This window comes from Salvelinus sp. IW2-2015, linkage group LG4q.1:29 (genome assembly GCF_002910315.2).
Source record: "Salvelinus sp. IW2-2015 linkage group LG4q.1:29, ASM291031v2, whole genome shotgun sequence".
In the NCBI taxonomy this organism is placed as follows: Eukaryota; Metazoa; Chordata; class Actinopteri; order Salmoniformes; family Salmonidae; genus Salvelinus; species Salvelinus sp. IW2-2015.
Window position 1 is genome coordinate 23,802,969 of NC_036842.1, and position 20,709 is coordinate 23,823,677.

General features: G+C 42.0%; 1 protein-coding gene across 3 annotated transcripts in view; it reads right to left on the reverse strand.

Annotated features, from left to right (window-relative positions):
- Positions 1-2,191: 2,191 nt before the first annotated feature.
- Positions 2,192-20,709, reverse strand: part of LOC111961698 (ER degradation-enhancing alpha-mannosidase-like protein 3) — a 25,329-nt gene continuing 6,811 nt past the window's right edge. For all 3 annotated transcript variants that reach the window (XM_023984160.1, XM_023984159.2, XM_023984161.1), the window contains 12 exons: positions 19,128-19,225; positions 18,663-18,788; positions 18,215-18,298; positions 18,049-18,132; positions 17,818-17,942; positions 17,448-17,613; positions 17,131-17,285; positions 14,174-14,285; positions 13,735-13,905; positions 13,311-13,476; positions 4,988-5,173; positions 2,192-4,529 (listed from right to left, as the gene is read on the reverse strand). In XM_023984160.1, coding sequence (XP_023839928.1) covers positions 4,204-4,529; positions 4,988-5,173; positions 13,311-13,476; positions 13,735-13,905; positions 14,174-14,285; positions 17,131-17,285; positions 17,448-17,613; positions 17,818-17,942; positions 18,049-18,132; positions 18,215-18,298; positions 18,663-18,788; positions 19,128-19,225 — 1,799 coding nt within the window. In that variant the 3' untranslated portion in view covers positions 2,192-4,203. The remainder of the gene's footprint in view (positions 4,530-4,987; positions 5,174-13,310; positions 13,477-13,734; positions 13,906-14,173; positions 14,286-17,130; positions 17,286-17,447; positions 17,614-17,817; positions 17,943-18,048; positions 18,133-18,214; positions 18,299-18,662; positions 18,789-19,127; positions 19,226-20,709) is intronic.

A 20,709-nucleotide genomic window follows, 5' to 3' on the forward strand; every position in this document is an offset into this window, starting at 1 on the left:
GGGGGGGGACTAGACCACCTTTACTCCACACACAGAGACGCATACAAAGCTCTCCCTCGCCATCCATTTGGCAAATCTGACCATAATTATATCCTCCTGATTCCTGCTTATAAGCAAAAACTAAAGCAGGAAGTACCAGTGACTCGCTCAATTTCGAAGTGGTCAGATGACGCGGATACTACGCTACAGGACTGTTTTGCTAGCACAGACTGGAATATGTTCCGGGATTCATCCAGTGGCATTGAGGAGTATACCACCTCAGTCACCGGCTTCATCAATAAGTGCATCGATGACATCATCCCCACAGTGACCGTACATATATTTCCCAACCAGAAGCCATGGATTACAGGCAACATCCGCACCGAGCTAAAGGCTAGAGCTGCCGCTTTCAAGGAGCTGACGCTTGTCGGATGTGGCAGGGCTTGCAAATTATTACAGACTACAAAGGGAAGCACAGCTGCGAGCTGCCCAGTGACACGAGCCTACCAGATGAGCTAAATCACTTCTATGCTCGCTTCGAGGCAAGCAACACTGAGGCATGCATGAGAGCATCAGCTGTTCCGGACGACTGTGTGATTACGCTCTCCGTAGCTGACGTGAGTAAGACCTTTAAACAGGTCAACATACACAAGGCTGCAGGGCCAGACGGATTACCAGGATGTGTGCTCCGGGCATGTGCTGACCAACTGGCAGGTGTCTTCACTGACATTTTCAACATGTCCCTGACACGCTGATCCTCAACACTGGAGCTCCCCAGGGGTGCGTGCTCAGTCCTCTCCTGTACTCCCTGTTCACCCACGACTGCATGGCCAGGCACGACTCCAACACCATCATTACGTTTGCTGACGACACAACAATGGTAGGCCTGATCACCGACAATGACGAGACAGCCTATAGGGAGGAGGTTAGAGACCTGGCCGGGTGGTGCCAGAATAACAATCTATCCCTCAACGTAACCAAGACTAAGGAGATGATTGTGGACTGCAGGAAAAGGAGCATCGAGCACGTCCCCATTCTCATCGACGGGGCTGTAGTGGAGCAGATTGAGAGCTTCAAGTTCCTTGGTGTCCACATCAACAACAAACTAGAATGGTCCAAACACACCAAGACAGTCGTGAAGAGGGCACGACAAAGCCTATTCCCCCTCAGGAAACTAAAAAGATTTGGCATGGGTCCTGAGTTCCTCAAAAGGTTCTACAGCTGCAACATCCAGAGCATCCTGACTGGTTGCATCACTGCCTGGTACGGCAATTGCTCGGCCTCCGACCGCAAGGCACTTCAGAGGGTAGTGCGTACGGCCCAGTACATCACTGGGGCAAATCTGCCTGCCATCCAGGACCTCTACACCAGGCGGTGTCAGAGAAAGGCCCTAAAAATTGTCAAAGACCCCAGCCATAGACTGTTCTCTCTACTACCGCATGGCAAGCGGTACCGGAGTGCCAAGTCTAGGACAAAGGCCTCTCAACAGTTTTTACCCCCAAGCCATAAGACTCCTGAACAGGTAACCAAATGGTTACCCGGACTATTTGCATAGTCCTCTGTTTATCTTATATGCATAGTCACTTTAACTATACATTCATGTACATACTACCTAAATGGCCCGACCAACCAGTGCTCCCGCACATTGGGAGCTGAAGGTTCGAGTTGCCAAACGTCAGCCTCGAAACCTTAATGACTTGGAGAAGATCTGCAAAGAGGAGTGGGACAAAATCCCTCCTGAGATGTGTGCAAACCTGGTGGCCAACTACAAGAAACATCTGACCTCTGAGGTTGCCAACAAGGGTTTTGCCACCAAGTACTAAGTCATGTTTTGCAGAGGGGTCAAATACATATTTCCCTCATTAAAATGCAAATCAATTTATAACATTTTTGACGTGTTTTTCAGGATTCTTTTGTTGTTATTCTGTCTCTCACTGTTCAAATAAACCTACCATTAAAATTATAGACTGATCATTTCTTTGTCAGTGGGCAAACGTACAAAATCAGCAGGGGATCAAATACTTTCCCCCCTCACTGTATGTCCAGTGTCCTTGCGTGTGACCAGGTCTGTATACTGGGCCCGGCTATAAGCCTGAGGTTTGTCACCACTCTCCCCTGAAAGAAAATGATTTTATCAGTCTCGAAACCTCACAATAAAGCAGTAAAACAAGTAGGCTACTGAACTTAAAAGAAAAACCTAGTCACAAAAAACTGAGATCATGATTCTTAATTTATTGACAAGATCAAGTTGCTTCAGCTCTCAAAGAATCTTCACAAAATACAAAGTACATTAGAATCTGATACTGTGTTACCAGCAATAATCACTTTGGCACTTTTTGGAGCTTCAGCTATTCCTATCATCAACATTTCCAAAAGGCAAATAATATTTGCGGAATAAATATCTAAAAAGTCAACTTATGTTTAAATGTCTCATGGCGCTTTCCTCTGAGTGGACAGTAATGGTCATAGATGCCATAGATGTATACAGGTTGACTTTGACTTGTATACACATGTATATAGGTGGCAATGTTGGAATAAGATTTAAAATGTGAGCAGCAACAATGACCGGTCTACTACACTGTTAACTGTTTGGAATACACTCTGTCATGACAAAACACTGCTTTTCTTTACAAACCATTCCCATGTTCCCACAGGGATCATTGGAATATAACCCACTTTTACACCTTAAAATTATATATTACACAAAACCCATGCAAAAATTATTCAACATCTGGCAGATAAAATTGAGACTCAGGAATGAATGATAAAATACGCAGATGTGAGTGACTGCATTTGACCATACAAATATAAACGTTATGGCTGTTCTTGGTACACACACACACACTCATGCCTAGGTCATCTCACACTGCAAAAAGATGAATGGAAAGAAAGAGAAAACAATGGAACAGTCTGATGTTTTTACACTGTCCACACACAGACAATCATACAAAGGCTGTTTGCAATGAGAGACACCAAACAGACAAAACACAGACAGACTGTTTAGTGTACTGTGAGCTGTTTGAGGAGCAGTCCCTGGGTGTGGCGCCACCTTGACAATAGCTCTAGTAGGAAGATGCCCATGTGCCAAAGTGCATGGCATTATAAGACTCTGGTGGCAGTGGTGAAGACAGGAAGAGTACAAACCTAGAGCTAAAACCATCCGATAAAGACCTAGAAGAGGCATTGGCGTTAACTTAAAAAGGTAGACTCAGCGTTTTAAAGTTGCAACGAGCAGCTTCGCAGATATTGAGTTAACTGCAATGCAAGACTTTCTTCTCACACAGTATCTGCATATCATGCACTGGTGCGCTTCACGCTGCTACAACATGGTAGCTACGGGTCCAAAACAGCAGAGACGTTTAGTTTGGCACTTAAACGGTCTTAGTTGTTACAGATATCGGCCAGATATGATGTTTACTTCGTGTATCGCCGAGTCTACCTTTAATAATAACCAACTGACATTTGAAAAATGGAATACGCAAGACTAAGGTCGATACAAGGTCTTGATTCGGTAGTGTAGTAACGATCACACACATTCAAGTATTTTTCAATCTTAAATTTCCCTGATTTACCAGTACAAAATAAATAAGACTGAAGTCATCAGTTCACCGAAACTGGCCCCTTATTATAGTTTGTTATTCTTGTGAGTGATAACGCATCCCTTCAAACAGCACTACTTGCCACAATGTGGAAATTAACACACATCACTGTATTCACAGGACACCATCTTGGTACAGGGGACAGTAAAGAAATCCCCTCATCATTGCAGTAGCTCAACACAATCTAGCCTACAGTACAGTACTCAAACACAAGGCTTCAGACAAAGGTGCCCTATATCAGCCTAATATCCCCTCCCCCTGCTTACCTCAGCTATTTCTCTGAAATGTGCACATCATCAATTCTCTTACAAGCATCTGACTAAATCTATGTTATCACCACAATACAACTGGGGATGAGGCTACAGTAGCAAGGTAAGACTAACGAGCTATGTTTGTGTAGCACTACCCCTGCCCAATGCCCATCCCTTCCTATACATGAATACATACTGCAGTCCCAATAACTATTAACTACAAGAGAAGGGAGAGTGAGTGAGTCAGTGGGATTGACTGTCACACTAAGCTCCCCTCTTGGTTAAAACGATCAATTCAGTCCAGTCCCGAGTGTGCGGCAAGGCAGTGAGGGCTCTCTTGGCACAGCAACATGCCTGTATACACTGACCAGGGATCAGTGCTGGGGAGCCCAGGGCCCGTGGTCAGTGGGAGGGGGTTGAGGAACCTGACTGTCCTGAGATTTGGGGTCTGTATTGGGGTCATTGGGGCTGTGGGAGGGGGGCGAGGCAGCAGTCTGTCCATAAGAACACGGCACATGATCGCCTCCAGGTGTTAAGCAGCTGTCTCCTTGCTGTCTGTACTCCTCTTCCTCCAACACCACCTCTCCCTTCTCCAGGACAAACTTCAGGGTGGGGCCTCTGGCCTCCCCCTCCTCTAGCTCCCCCTCTTCTGCCAGGCGGAACTTGATGTTCATCTTCCCCAGGGGCTTATCTGCTTTGTCTGGAGTAGTGATCAGAAGGGAAACCAAGAGAGAACAAGAAAGAGAAAGACAGGGGGACAGAGGGAGAGAAGAAGACAGTGTAAGTGGAAAACATGTAATCTGTTACACCTCAAACATCTTGCATTTAAGTTACAGAAGTGTTTTTTTCATTGAACCTCAAAAAAACGATACTAAAGTTCAGAATTAAACATGAGTGAGGTTTTTGGGCTATTTGACCTTTGCTAAATTTAGAACCCTTCATCCTCATAATGAACCCCCATAGCCAGGCTGCCACTTTTTAAAATGTATTTATTACATTTTACACTTTAATTTAGACTGTTGGCAACAGATGGGGAGACAAGCAAATGGGACAACAGCAGGAAGCATAGATGCGGTAATTGAACCCTGGTCTTCGGTGGGGAGCATTATATGTGACTGACCGCTAGACCACAGACTTTGCACAGGCCCCCTCTCTTACCTAGCTGTCTCTCCTTGGGCAGCATCAGCACATCTACATTGCTGTGATCCTCCAGAGCAGAGGTGAGCAGCGCCCCCTCCTGGCTGAACAGGAAAACCAGAGGGATGGTGATTTCAGCCGTGGACCCGCCGTCTCCCACCATCTGGAACAGGGGCGTCTCTGCACTGTTACTCCCTTCCCGGTGGTCTAGGAGGGACAGTGAAACATGGGAAATTTAGTTTTGTAGGGAAGCAGGGATGCAAACTGAAAATCCTTGCTGGGGAAAATGCAGGTTTTAACTAATTAAAGAACAAAAGAATATGATCAGCCTCTGTGTAAAATAAAAAGTGGTTCATGTGAACCTAACTCAAAGCTAAACAATTTAAAGAAAGCAATCCAATGTTAATTGTTGCCTAGACTTTACTACACTCAAATCTTGAGAAAAACCCCCTACTAATATTGCAGTTAGCCATGACAGCATTTATAATAGAATGCTTGTGACCACACAAATATAAATATTGCACTTGGGGAAAAAAAACATCTTTAAGTAGAAATAGAATGAAACAAACAGGCATTCTATGTTTGCTCTATTATAGTGGCCACTATAGTAGACATCGATCAAGTGCACAAGGCTACATGTGTACAAAAATAACATTCAATGAGTAAAAATAATGACAATCACCCTCACTCACACATATCTATTACTGTCAAGTTCAACACAACAAAAACAATATATTTGGGTTACACTGCACATTATTACATTGTACACTTTCTGCCTGTGGACATCTGTTCTACAATGTGCCAGCAGAGCACGATACCCTTTGTAGGCATAATTGATCTCTTTCAGGCAGAGTGTACACCTGGAATACCCCTTTTATCCACTGTATTGAAAAAGTGAGAAAGAGGGAAAGTGTGGTGTTCCTTTTTATTTATTTATTTTTCTAGGCAAGTCAGTTAAGAACAAATTCTTATTTGCAATGACAGTCTACCAATAGGCAAAAGGCCTCCTGCGGGGACTAGGATAAAAAATATCTATAAATAAATACTATATAAATATAGGACAACACAACACTACATAAAGAGAGACCTAAGACAACAACATACCAAGGCAGCAACACATAACACAGCATGGTAGCAACAACATAACAACAACATGGTAGCACCGAGGTAAAGACAGTTTCAAGTTGGATATTCGACGGATATTCGCACTTTCAAACCTCAATAGCTTTCAAACCACTTGAGCCAGAGACTCCAAATTAATGTCCAAATTTTCACGATTTGGACATTAATTCGCTTTCCAAAGCTAATAAACATATGGAAATGTGAGCAGCATTTTGTATTCCTAGTTGAATTAGTTAGGGAGCGTAAACAAAGTACAATTTTACATTCGAATTTCAATAGCTCCTTGGTCATGTGACCTAGTGACTTCAAACAAGGTTCGGAATGTCCACTGACTACCCTTCTATATTGCACACCCTTTAGTTTGTCAATTTTCATCTCACAAGATTTTACATGAATTTTTCAAAATGTAAAATTTCAATAGCTCCTTGGTCATGTGACCTAGTGACTTCAAACATGGTGCAGAATGTACCCTTCTATATTGCATACTTGTTTGTGTACTGTAAAATCACACGGTGTAACGTACATTTTTCATAGTTTTACATTTCAATAGCTCCTTGGTCATGTCAATTACACACCTAAGAAGCGTGCAGTGGATATACACCCATATTGCATAACCTATAGTTATGTCTCTTCTATATTGTTGTACATTAATATTAGTTTGACAATTAGGGGGTTCAGTCCAGTGTTGCGTTTACCCTTTTCTTTAATATTTATCTATAATAATTGGTAGTTCTAAGTACTTATTCCCCCCCCCCCCAGTATTTAACAGCAGTACACAATAGGAGACAGATAATCTCCTTTCATCGTTAATATCAACCACTATAATCTAGTAGTAATTTAGTAGTAGAGGTAATTTCCTTTATGCCCCATTCTACACACAGCCTAAATTATAGGCACTGAACCATTTACAGGACAATAATAAACGTAGCATATAGGATCCAACCCTAGAACAGAGTGAATAAATGAGCGTTTGTAGACTAAGAAAAAAATATTAAGTGACAGTTTCATCAGTACGTGCTTAAAGAAAGTCATATCACAAAGATCAGAGATGACAGTGCCCACCAAATCTATGACAATAGAGAATGAATTGTAAGCACCAAAGTGTGTTTGTCAAAATAATATCTGAAAATGTCAGTTGTTGAACATAATACTTCTATTTGTAATAGCAATTTATGATATATGCAGTTGAGGAATATTCCATGTACCAACACTACATGTAGCACGGACATAAGACATTCCCACATACAGTATTTTAAAATGTTATTAAATTTTTTATTTCACCTTTATTCAAACAGGTAAGCCAGTTGAGAACAAGTTCTCATTCACAACTGCAACATGGCCAAGATAAAGCAAAGCAGTGTGACACGAACAACAACACAGAGTTACACATGGAATAAACAAATGTACAGTCAATAACACAATAGAAAAGTCTATATACAGTGTGTGCAAATTAAGTAAGATTAGGGAGGTAAGGTAATAAAATAGACGGTAGTGGTAAAAAAAATTACAATTTCGCAATTAAACACTGGAGTGATAGATGTGCAGAAGATGAATGTGCAAGTAGAGATATTGGGGTGCAAAGGAGCAATTTAAAAAATATATATAAATAAAATAAATAACAATATGGGGATGAGGTAGTTAGATGGGCTATTTACAAATGGGCTATGTACAGGTGCAGTGATCTGTAAGCTGCTCTGATAGCTGATGCTTAAAGATAATGAGGGAGATATGAGTCTCCAGCTTCAGTGATTTTTGCAATTCGTTCCAGTCATTGGCAGCAGAGAACTGGAAGGAAAGGCGGCCAAAGGAGGAATTGGCTTTGGAGTTGACCAGTGAAATATACATGCTGGAGCGCGTGCTACGGGTGGGTGCTGCTATGGTGACCAGTGAGGTGAGATAAGGAGGGGCTATACCTAGCAAGGACTTATAGATGACCTGGAGCCAGTGGGTTTGGCGACGAATATGAAGCGAGGGCCAGCCTATGAGAGCATACAGATCGCAGTGGTGGGTAGGATATGTGGCTTTGGTGACGAAACGGATGGCACTGTGATAGCAAATTGGATGCAGTCTGAGTAGAGTGGATCGGTAGGATAGTCAGTTTTACGAGGGTATGTTTGGCAGCATGAGTGAAGGATGCTTTGTTGCGAAATAGGAGGCCGATTCTAGATTTAATTTTGGATTGGAGATGCTTAATATGAGTCTGGAAGGAGAGTTTACAATCTAACCAGACACCTAGGTATTTGTAGTTGTCCACATATTCTAAGTCAGAACCGTCCAGAGTAGTGATGCTCGGCGGGCAAGTGCGGGCAGCGATCGGTTGAAGAGCATGCATTTAGTTTTACTTGCATATAAGAGCAGTTGGAAGCCACGGAAGGAGAGTTGTATGGTTAGTTAACACAGTGTCCAAAGAAGGGCCAGAAGTATATAGAATGGTGTTGTTTTCATAGAAGTGGATCAGAGAACCACCAGACGCAAGAGCGACATCATTGATGTATACAGAGAAAAGAGTCGACCCGAGAATTGAACCCTGTGGCACCCCCATAGAGACTGCCGGAGGTCCAGAACACAGGCCCTCTGATTTGACACACTGAACTCCATCTGAGAAGTAGTTTGTGAACCAGGCGAGGCAGTTATTTGAGAAACCAAGGCTGTTGAGTCTGCCGATAAGTTCCTAACTGAAAAGTTGCATATCGCGGGGGCTATTCGATGCTAATGCAGTACGCCACAGGATGTTTTTGTGCTGGTCAAGGGCAGTCAGATCTGGAGTGAACCAATGGCAAAATCTGTTCCTGGTTCTACATTTTTTGAACGGGGCATGCTTATTTAAGATGGTGAGGAAAGCACTTTTAAAGAATAACCAAGCATCCTCTACTGACGGAATGAGGTCAATATCTTTCCAGGATACCCGGGCCAGGTCGATTAGAAAGGCCTGCTCGCTGAAGTGTATTAGGGAGCGTTTGACTATGATGAGGGGTGGTCGTTTGACCGCGGACCCATTACTGACGCAGGCAATGAGGCAGTGATGGCTGAGATCTTTATTGAAGACAGCATTTAGAGGACAGGTTGGTCAGGATGATATCTATGAGGGTGCCCGAGTTTACGGATTTGGGGTTGTAAATACAGTTGATACAAACATTATTGGGCACAGTCAACAGCACAAAGGTCAAGAAGGTAGGGACAACAATACATCACACAAAGCAGCCACAACTGTCAGTAAGTGTCCATGATTGAGTCTTTGAATGAAGAGATAAAACTGAGATAAAACTGTTCAGTTTGAGTGTTTGTTGCAGCTCGTTCCAGTCACTAGCTGCAGCGAACTGAAAAAAGGAGCCATTCACATTCTGAAAATTAACCACATACTGTAGAGGGAACACATTAGTTAACAGATCGTGGATAGTTCGTTAGCTAGTTACGTTAACTAGTTTCACATAGATTGCCAGAGTCCAGTAAGCAACTAACGCTTACTTTTTTTGGGGGGTTGTACCTGGTAGGTTCCATGATTATTTGGGTGAGATTGAGGGCATCTAGCTTAGATTGTAGGACGGCCAGGGTGTTAAGCATATCCCAGTTTAGGTCACCTAACAGTACAAACTCTGAAGATAAATGGGGGGCAATTAATTCACATATGGTGTCCAGGGTGCAGCTGGGGTCTGTAACAAGCGGCAACAGTGAGAGACTTATTTCTGGAAAGGTGTATTTTTAAAAGTAGAAGTTTGAACTGTTTGGGCACAGACCTGGATAGTATGACAGAACTCTGCAGTAGATTGCAACTCCACCCCCTTTGGCAATTCTGTCTTGGGAGAAAATGTATACACATACAGAAGCATTTTTCAGCTATGATTTTTCCACTCAGATTCCAGAATGGATATGACAATGTGGCCAGCACAGGATGTAATACACCCTTACAACAATCTACATTTTGATCTTCTTCACTTATCTGGTAAACTGCTACTATGTGTCAAGAAAAGAGCCCCAATTAGGGGTTAGTGTACTCCAGTAAAAAAGGGCGGGTTTAGATTAAAAACTATTGCCCTGTGTCCCCGTTCAAAGGGGCATGAGAGACTCGTCACTGGTAGAATTGAGTTGGCACTTTATTGGCCAAAACACCCACAAGGTTGAGGTTACTCATGGACAGTAATTAGTAAAAAAAAAAAAAAGAATTGTTGCATTGATGCATTGTGTCTTCTAACTGTCCAAAGTGTTAGGAAATATTTGTTCCCATAAATACAAAGGAGGATGTCTCTCCTCATACCTCTGGCACTTTAGTCAAACTGCCAGACTGTGCACCACAGAGCCAATCAGGAGAGAATACATACAGGTCAAGGGTGCCAATTGAAAGTCAAGGGGTGTGTCTGTGCCTTTTGGATTACTCTCTCTTTACAGAGAACCCCTGTGGTTCAAGTCAAGAGCTACCCTTCCCCTTTCAGTCTGCTCTGCACATGTCTGAAAGTGACAGAGCCAGCAGCCAAGAGAGTTTTTCACAGTATGTCATAAAAAAGTATTACACTTATGAATGTATGTAAAATCCTAATACGTATTAGATCCAGTACAATGGAATAACTAAGACCTGAATTTGAATGCAGCGTGTTCCGATTCCTCCTTCTCTTTCTGTCCAGCAGGGTCAACCAAAAACACTTGGCCTGATGGTTCATGCAGATACTGGGGAAGCAATATAGAAATGTATTGATCCCTTAAATTATTTTACTATTAAATGACCCATATCACAACCCTTATACCTCGTCACAAAAATGTACCTAAATCAATTTTGGAAAAAGGATTTTACTCAAAAGACGTAGGAATATATTTTTTTAGAACACCCATGTGAAATGATGGCATGCAAAGCTTTCAGATTTAAGTCTAATATCACGATATGAAAGCAGACAAACAGAGTGTGCGATATGAAGGTATAGTCAGTGGACATTCTGAACCTTGTTTTAAGTCATTAGGTCACATGACCAAGGAGCTATTGAAATTTTAAATGTAAAAAAATTCATGTAAAAACGTGTGCGATGAAAATGGACAAACTAAAGGGTGTGCAATGTGTAGGGCCCACTCAGTGGACATTATGAACCTTATTTGAAGTCACTAGGTCACATGACCAAGGAGCTATTGAAATTTTAAATGTAAAGAAATTCATGTGAAATCTTGTGAGATGAAAATGGACAAACTAAAGGGTGTGCAATATAGAAGGGTAGTCAGTGGACATGCTGAACCTTGTTTGAGTCCAGTCGGTCATGTGACCAATGAGCTATTGAAATTCAAAAATGTAAATAAATAATTTAAAATAGTGCGAGATGTAAATCAACAAAAAATAAATGTGTGCAATGTGTGTCTATGCCATCGGGTTAGCTAGAACCAGTTTTGAAAGTTTTAGGAGTAATGGTTAGATAGCTATTGAAATTTGAAAATGTTGATTTGTCACCATGTTGACGGTCCCTAACTGCTGTTGGTGGACGTAAGGAAAACTACAGGCGAATATCCAACCTGAAACTGTCTTTACCTCGGTCATGGTAGCAGCACAAAACATGCCACAGTGTCTCCTGACCCCTCCTGTCTCAACCTCCAGTATTTATGCTGCAGTAGTTTATGTGTCGGGTTAGTCTTATATTTGGAGTATTTCTCCTGTCTTATCCGGTGTCCTGTGTGAATTTAAGTATGCTCTCTCTTGAGGAACGACAAAGAGTCGTATACCAGTTAATACTAGAGCGAATTGGTTAGGTTAATAATGATAGCTCATCTGATGTTGTAACGTTAGCTAGCTAACGTTGGCTGTTTGACTTTATTAGCAAGCTATTTTTCACACGATAAACTCAATTATTTGATCAGTTAAATTGGCTAATGTTGCTCAACATTACTCTGGCTAACGGAGAATTCGATCCAGCTAGCAAGATACTTAACAATGCTAATACTTGTTCCACCAACACGTTCTCCCTCACCTCAAACTTTCCAAATGTTTTTCGGTTACAGCTCATGAAGTACGCTTCACCACCACTGATGCTGTTACTTGTCAATTGGTTGTCTCTTCTTTCTTCACATGCTGATCAGACCGGACGTGCGCGAGCGCCACAAAATAAATTTAGAAATCTGTGTTATTCAATTATTGCACCCACACTGCTCGCGCGCGCCAACGAGCGTCTGCGATGCCAAGGGCTAAAATATACCTCCTTTCTATTTCTGACGCAGATCGAGCTGGAAGTCCTGCCTCTCGCATCTCCTCATTGGTACCCACGTGCCATTTCCTCATTGGTTATACGTGGGTGATTGAAAGACGAAATGTTTTGCCGGTTGTCGTGGTAAAAGTGTAGATGCCAATCACCATATAAGTTCAAAGATGAAAAAGCCTGGAAGGAGGAGAGATGACTAGAAATGATTCGGTTGACCGTTTTATGTGTGGATCAATTGTCGGAGTAGAGGACCTTGTGCATTTCAGGTAAAATAACAACTCAATGTTTATATCCCAGGACAAATTAGCTAGCAACAGCAAGCTAGCTAAATAGGACAAATTAGCTAGCAAGTGCAAGCTAACTAGCTAAATTGCCATACATGTTTAATGCTTTTCGAACCTGTCCCTAAATTAATATCATTGGTTCAGAGTTTGTTTTGATATTTTAACCTGCGTGTCGTGATCGCGTTTGGTGTAGGGGGACAAAATAAATTTATGCTCGATGGCGCACGCGCGCAGCCGGTCTGGGTTCCGTGTTAGTCGCGTGCTGCGCTGCATTCTATTGTTATGTGAACGATTGGCTGAGCCTACGGCCACTAGTATTGCTCCAAATGCGAATCTCTCGTTCGCTTACAGCCAGCAGTGATCCAACCCCCCCCCTCCAAAACTTTTGTCATCGGATCTACACGTAGGTCACCTATTTTGGATTCAAAATGAAAGGTGACTAGTTTGCATCCCTGAGGATAAGGCTCGTGAGTGACATGGATGAAAAAAGGAATGGCATGTCAATCAAAGCCTGTTAGGGGACTAACTTAGAAGGGTAAAACACGGAACTACTGTAAATTCACAAAAAAGTGAGTGATTGTAAGTAGTTACAATAGACAGTAGTGCACTAACAATGCAGACCAACATGGCCTTCTCAAACTAGGTTAAGCCCCACTAAACTCTTTCCCTAAGCTCCTGACTCTTACAGCAGAGTAACAGGCTGTGTCCTGATATTATGGACTGTGTGGGTGTAATATGAGAGAGGCAGAATTGGTGTGTGTCTTTTTCCCTCACCTATGAAGATGACTCCGATAGCCCCCGCCTCCTGTAGCCTGCGGGCCTTGGCAGCAAACATGCAGTCGCCACGCAGTGCAAGGGCAATGTGCCCACTCAGCTCCTGAGCATTCTCTATGGGCCCACATGCTGTGTAGGGAGAGGTCTTCACAATGCTGCCCTTCACCTTGGAGAGGAACAGGGTGTGTGTGTGTGAGAGAAGGGAGAAGAGATTCCTGTAAATACTCCATACAGTAGTGACACATGCAGACATCCAAAGAGCTCCAGAAATATCCAAAACTAATGCTGACATGGGTAAATATTTAAATTTGAGTCTTTGGGTGATACATTTAAGAGGACTAGGAAATGCATGCCTGTCTTTTATCAATATTCTGAGTGACATAGAAAGTAAATACAAATAAATGCAAGATTCAAGAAAGCTCACCCCATGCTCCTGCTTGATTAGGTCCATTCCAAACTTGGCTGGTCCAGCAGTCAGGACCGTTCTACCCAGATACGGGGGGGATATGAGCTGAACGATGAGGGGCACTACTTCCTCCTCTGGGGTCTGGGTCACCTCTGCCACCAGTTTCACCCTGTAAACACCTTCATGTGCCTCATTAAAATAAAGACATTGGTGAAATGAATTACACAGGAGCATGAGGGAGACAGAGTAATGTTGCCCTGCTAAGCAATAGAGACAATAGAATGCTAGACCACATCCCAAATTGCACCATATTCCCTATATAGTTCACTACATTTGACCATGGCCCATAGGGTTCTGGTCACAAGTAGTGCACTATATAGGAAACAGGGTGTCATTTGGGATGCAGACCTAGAGGCAATAGAGTGCTATAGATAAATAAGCTGCTCAATCATCTTACCCCATGTGTGTCTGTTGCCCCAGCGTCATTCAGTGGGGTGAGGGAGATGCCCATGCTCCTCAGAAACTCCACTGGCTCCATACCGTGGTCGTGAAGTGGCAGCTCGATGCCCCTGCAAACACACAATCATCAGATAGGGAGTTTGATTAAGCTGAACTGGGGTAGACCCCGGGCAAAAGCGGTGAGGGAGTCCCCTCTCAAATCAAATAGTCATCTGCGCTGCCTGGTCATATTGTCAACAAGGCAGCATGGTGCAATGTTCAGAAACACACAAAATGTATTTTACATAAAGTATGTTAGAATTTTCAAACTAGTTTTCCTCAAGGTGGCAGATAAAGCACATATGTTTTTATCAGGGGAGCATGTGAAAACTTGGAATCCTTAGACATTACTCCACATTAGGGTTGGATAGGTTACTTTCTAAATGTAATCAGTTAGTTACTAGTTACCTGTCCAGAATTGTAATCAGTAACTTTTGGATTACCCAAACTTTAACGTAATCTGATTACTTTGTTACTTAGATTACTTTCCCCTTAAAAAGGAAAGATTCACCCATTTTGAACATTATATTGTTCTCTTTCATCTCTGAGCAATGTTCTACCGATTCCCGGGTTCATTACACTGTATCTGAGCTATTGCCGTTGAAGAAGGCCGACATTTGGCTGGTATGACGCATTTATAACTAACTCGAGATGGTTCATCTGTGTGGTTTACAGTGGGAGCAAATGAAGCAGTGGGCAGAACAAGCACGAGCTAGTGATATCCTATTGGCGCGTTGTAGAATTTATTTGCATATTTCCATTAGCGAAAGCCTTCTTTGAAGTGCGCGTGTGCACAAACTCAATTCAATCTTGCACTCCTAAACAAGGTAATTTTCTACAACCTTAGCAAATCGTCAAGTCTATTAAAAAAAAACTTTGTGCACTGTGTTCGTAACAGATTCTAGTTTTGGGAACAGAAATGTATTGAGATTTTGCAGAATGTCGTCCCAGTTTCACCTTGTTCCATCCTCTCCCACTACCCGCGACTGAAACTTCCTCTCACTACCATATTTGGTGGTGATAAAACGTTCTAAACGTACACTTCAGTTTTATAGCCCCTGTGACGTTTCTGGATTACTCAGTCTGTGACGTGGCATTGCGATAAAGCCGCTATCACTACACTGGGAGTTAATATGATTACGACTTTTAGATTGTGAAAACATCTATTTTACATTACAAAACTGTCCGATGTCAAAACGCGGGAGGTTGTCTTCTTTCCAATGAGTCATTGATCATATTTTTGCGATACTCTGACCTCAAGAAATGTGTAATTTAAGAGGGTCCACCATATTTCTCCTATTTGTCTGCCTCTTCAATCCAGGGTACATTGCATGGTGCTGTTGCCTGGCCATTGCATGTCAGATTACACTCTGCGAAGCACATCAATCTGCAGTGTAAACATAGTGAGATTGTATACTCCTAAATTGATAGTGGAGTTTGTTTAGGCCATTTTACACTTAACTACCTAATACACATTCTGATATAGACTTTGGTATTATTGTGTGTAGCTACGTTTGCTAGCTAGCCAGCCAACCCATAGAGCATTGGATTGTGGGTTTTGTAGTCGGCGTGAGCTGCAGATTTCCACAATGATTTTCACGTTGCTACCAACCTTATAATAACGACAACATTAATAATTTGTTCACAGAAGATATTGTTGTCACAGTGTTATTTAACACTGTAAATTGTAGGAATTTGTGCTTTTGGGCGGATTTTTCCTTTAAGAGGTAATATAAATTGTTCTACTTCTAGAAGCCAAAAAACGTATATTACCAATTGAACAGCATTTATAGCAGGATAAATCAATGTTAGAGTTTACATAGCTGGCCATAAATGATTCATTTTCCTTTATGTGTTGGTTATGTAGGCTTCTTCTAACCAATTTCTACTACATATAATAATATGATAAGGCCATATCTTTACATTAAAAGCAAAAGTCGTTCAGATTTTCAGTCCTTCCAATCAATTTAATATCCCTTGATCCACAAAAAAAGGACTTGGAAATATAGATTACCCAAATTGTTTTACCTGAGCATAACCCAACAACTAAGGATGTATTAGCCTACTCTGTTGTTTATGATTTTGTTGTCATGGAGGATTGATTGGGCTCATTGCTTAGTAAAAAAGAAAAAGAAAAGCTGCTCTCATGGAATGGCATGCTTTGAGAACTACAGAAAAGAGCCATTTGCATGTGAAAATGTAATGCCATATGTTGCATTTGCTATAGGCCTTTTGTCTGTTTTTTTTGGCGACACTTTCACATCTCGATAATTTGTTTCAAGTCTATCAAAAGTGTGAGAGTTTAAGCATATGTCCATTAGGTCTTTGGAATTTTTTTTATCAGCATGAATTAGATTGAGCAATAAAAGCCCCACTCTTCTTAAATTAAACTACTTTAACAGTATGGACTGGAGCACAATATACCATAGAGGAGTTTAGAATGGAGGAACTCCCTCAAATGTTTATTTGAAAGGCTGCAAACCACACTATGAAGCTGTTGCAAGAGAGCATTTTTCATTGGCTGTCCATTGGTCACAAAAACAATGATTGATAGGTGGTTAAACTCATTCAATTCAACCATTATATATATGTGTTAAAATACACATAGGCCTACACATTTAAACAGCCATCCACAACAACCACAATCCATCCGTAAGGCGCAAATAGCTAAATGAGAGAGCAGCAGTGTGATTCACATCAATGCGCTATGTACAGCAGATATCAATAAGTGATATCAGTATCGCCAGTAGGCTACACCACTGATGTCATCCTTACCGCCAAGCGTTTATTCAAGTTTTATAATTTTTGGATGCCGGGGTTAACACAAAGGATGTAACAAAAGGAAAATTTTAAATAATAAATCTTAGTGAATGTGCAGCTATTTACAACAACACATGAACACGGACACAGACACACCTGTCAGGTGAAGCATGGAATGCCCGGCCCACCCCAGTCAGGTACTTGTAGCTGTCCCTTATGGTCTTGGCAAAGGAGGGGTTGTTGGGGAACAGGGTCTGGGTGCTGGGGCACGAGTAGGTGAACAGGTCCTCCTCCACGGCAGTGGGCGCTTCCTGGAACGTATAGACACAAAATGGCGGATCAGTTTCAGCTCTTCTGACCATAACATAACACCCGTTCATAACTGGACAGCTGGTTCAAATAGACACCATATGGCAAATCAGTTTCAGCTCCTCTGACCATAACACAACTGTTGGTAACTGACTGAGCCTCACCGTGTTGTTGCCCCGACAGGGGGGCTGTGAAGTGGACAGGGAGACAGGCAGCAGGTGGGCCTCGGTGGTGAAGATGTATTCGTCGATGTCGAAGTGAAGCTGGTTCTTCTCAGAGAACAGAAGGTACAGGTACTTAAACATCTCCGCTAGGAAGAATGAGTCCATCCTAAAGAGAAAGGGAATGTTTGAAATCACTTGAACAGAACAAATAATGTGTCACATGACACTGTCATTTGAGCTCTCTTGCTAAAGACCAACATATCCATTAGTAATATTGGAAATAGCAGTTGAAGGCTGGAGTGAGAAGGAATCAGTGGAGATGACCTGAGGTTTCAGATTTTAACCCATATGTTTCACTGTGTTCCTTTACCTATCCTCGTGGGTCCCTGTGCGGACATCCTGCACGGCTGCAAACCCACAAGGCACCCTGGTATGAGCGTTGAGCTTCTCCACTATGGACTGGCCCACTCTGAGGTAGTAGGGGTCACCTGTGGCCTGTGGAAGGGAAAACATGGTTTATCCCATTCCCAACCCTTCTCAACCAGTTCAGAGTACACCATTTACTATGCATGTTGGCTTTTCACAGCGGGAACAGCATTACCTTGTAGAGGTAGTAGGTGCTTTCTGCAAACTCTGGCCTCAGAGGGTGTTGACCCCAATGAACTCTGAACTCCGTGGTGAAAGCCTGCAACGTGAGGAATACCATGCAGTCAAGCAGAGCTGAGAGCCGATTTTATCCTCTTGACTCAAATGTCACTTTTTCTGACCTCAGGGAGAAACTTGTGTTGCTTGGTGACCTGGTAGAGCATTTCATGGGTCTCTATGGCTGGTTTCAGGTCTCCTCTCAAAACCTATATTGAAGAGGTTGATAAGAGAGTCTTTACTATGAACGATTCCCTTTCAGAGCGTATACTTGATCATACAACCCACTTGAAAACTATAGAAACTCAACCTAAAAACCAGAGAACGTTCTTCTGCTGTAGTGGAAAGAGATGTGGTCATGATGATGTCATGATACAAACAGAGTGTCTCATTGTTCACTTATGTCATATTTGCATTCCAAATAGCACCATATGGGCCCCCCAAAAAAAGTAGTGCACTGTATAGGCAATAGGATGCCATTTGGGATGCATACTATGTCATATTATTAGAGGCAGGGGGGCTAACCATAACCCTGACAAGTGGCGATGATAGAGGATGTGTTATGGGACTCACCTGCAGGCCGGGGAAGAAGGCAAGTAGGGAGTCCATCCAGCTGCGGACGCTCACCGTGGGGTTGTGCATGTGCACGTTGAGCAGCAGCGGAGGCTGGCTGATGTACTTCATGATGGCGCTGTAATGCTGTAGGAGACAACAGACAGCCGGGGTCACTAAAGATACCTACATTATGCATGATGTTTTGATATGGGGGGTTAGATCAGTGATGTGACTGAGACCCCGTTTACACGTCATACTAATGTACATCTTGTTTTATCTGATTTCTATCTGACCACAGTTAATCTGAACTCAGAGGATTTGATATGAACATGCATTTTTTGTTGTCTGTTTCTGCAATCTGGATGCAGGTATCATTTTAAATTCAAATGTAAATGGTGTCTGAGAATTTGGAGTGTTATCTACAAGCATAGAGCAATACATTGCAATATATCTGCAGCTGGTAATAGTACAGTAGAGTCTCACAGTGTTGAACCTCTCCAGGTAAACGTTGTCTCCCAATAGAATGTAGGCCTTCATTAGGTACTCATAGTAGGAGTCAATGCCAGCACCCACACCACTGTCTGAAGATACACAGAGGGGAGATACTGTTAATATAGGACCTGACTGAGCTAATGTAAATAACAAAACAGGCAGAGACACGTATTCAAAACCAAACTAGTAGTATTGGAAGTGACTAAATGGTATATAAAGGAACTGAGTGGGACAATGCGTCATCACATGATGCGAGGTGATAAAATGTTTGTTCCTACGGATACATTTTGACTTTAAATTAGAGTGGTTGACTATGTGTGAAGGTGAGGGCGAGTGTGTGCTTTCTGCTAGAGGTCGACCGATTATGATTTTTCAACGCCGATACCGATTATTGGAGGACCAAAAAAAGCCGATACCGATTAAGCGGACGATTTTTATATATATTTGTAATAATGACAACAATACTGAATGAACAATGAACACTTTTATTTTAACTTAATATAATACATCAAAATCAATTTAGTCTCCCAAAAATGTTGAAACATGTTCAATTTGGTTTAAATAATGCAAAAACAAAGTGTTGGAGAAGAAAGTAAAAGTGCAATATGTGCCATGTAAAAAAGCTAACGTTTAAGTTCCTTGCTCAGAACATGAGAACATATGAAAGCTGGTGGTTCCTTTTAACATGAGTCTTCAATATTCCCAGGTAAGAAGTTTTAGGTTGTAGTTATTATAGGACTATTTCTCTCTATACCATTTGTATTTCATATACCTTTGACTATTGGATGTTCTAATAGGTACTTTAGTTGTAGCCAGCCTAATCTCGGGAGTTGATAGGCTTGAAGTCATAAACAGCAGAGCTGCTGACAAACGCAGTAAAGTGCTGTTTGAATGAATGCTTACGAGCCTGCTGCTGCCTACCACCGCTCAGCCAGACTGCTCTATCAAATCATAGACTTAATTATAACATAATAACACACAGAAATACGAGCCTTAGGTCATTAATATGGTCAAATCCGGAAACTATCATTTTGAAAACAAAACGTTTATTCTTTCAGTGAAATACGGAACCGTTCCGTATTCTATCTAACGGGTGGCATCCATAAATCTAAATATTCCTGTTACATTGCACAACCTTCAATGTTATGTCATAATTACGTAAAATTCTGGCAAATTAGTTCGCAACGAGCCAGGTGGCCCAAACCGTTGCATATACCCTGACTCTGCGTGCAATGAACGCAAGAGAAGTGACACAATTTCCCTAGTTTAATATTGCCTGCTAACATGAATTTCTTTTAACTAAATATGCAGGTAAAAAAAAATATACTTCTGTGTATTGATTTTAAGAAAGGCATTGATGTTTATGGTTAGGTACAGTCGTGCAACGATTGTTCTTTTTTCCCCGCAAAAGCGCTTTTGTTAAATCATCCCCCATTTGGCGAAGTTGGCTGTCGTTGTTAGGAAGAAATAGTCTTCACACAGTTCGCAACGAGCCAGGTGGCCCAAACTGCTGCATATACCCTGACTCTGTTGCACAGAACGCAAGAGAAGTGACACAATTTCCCTAGTTTAA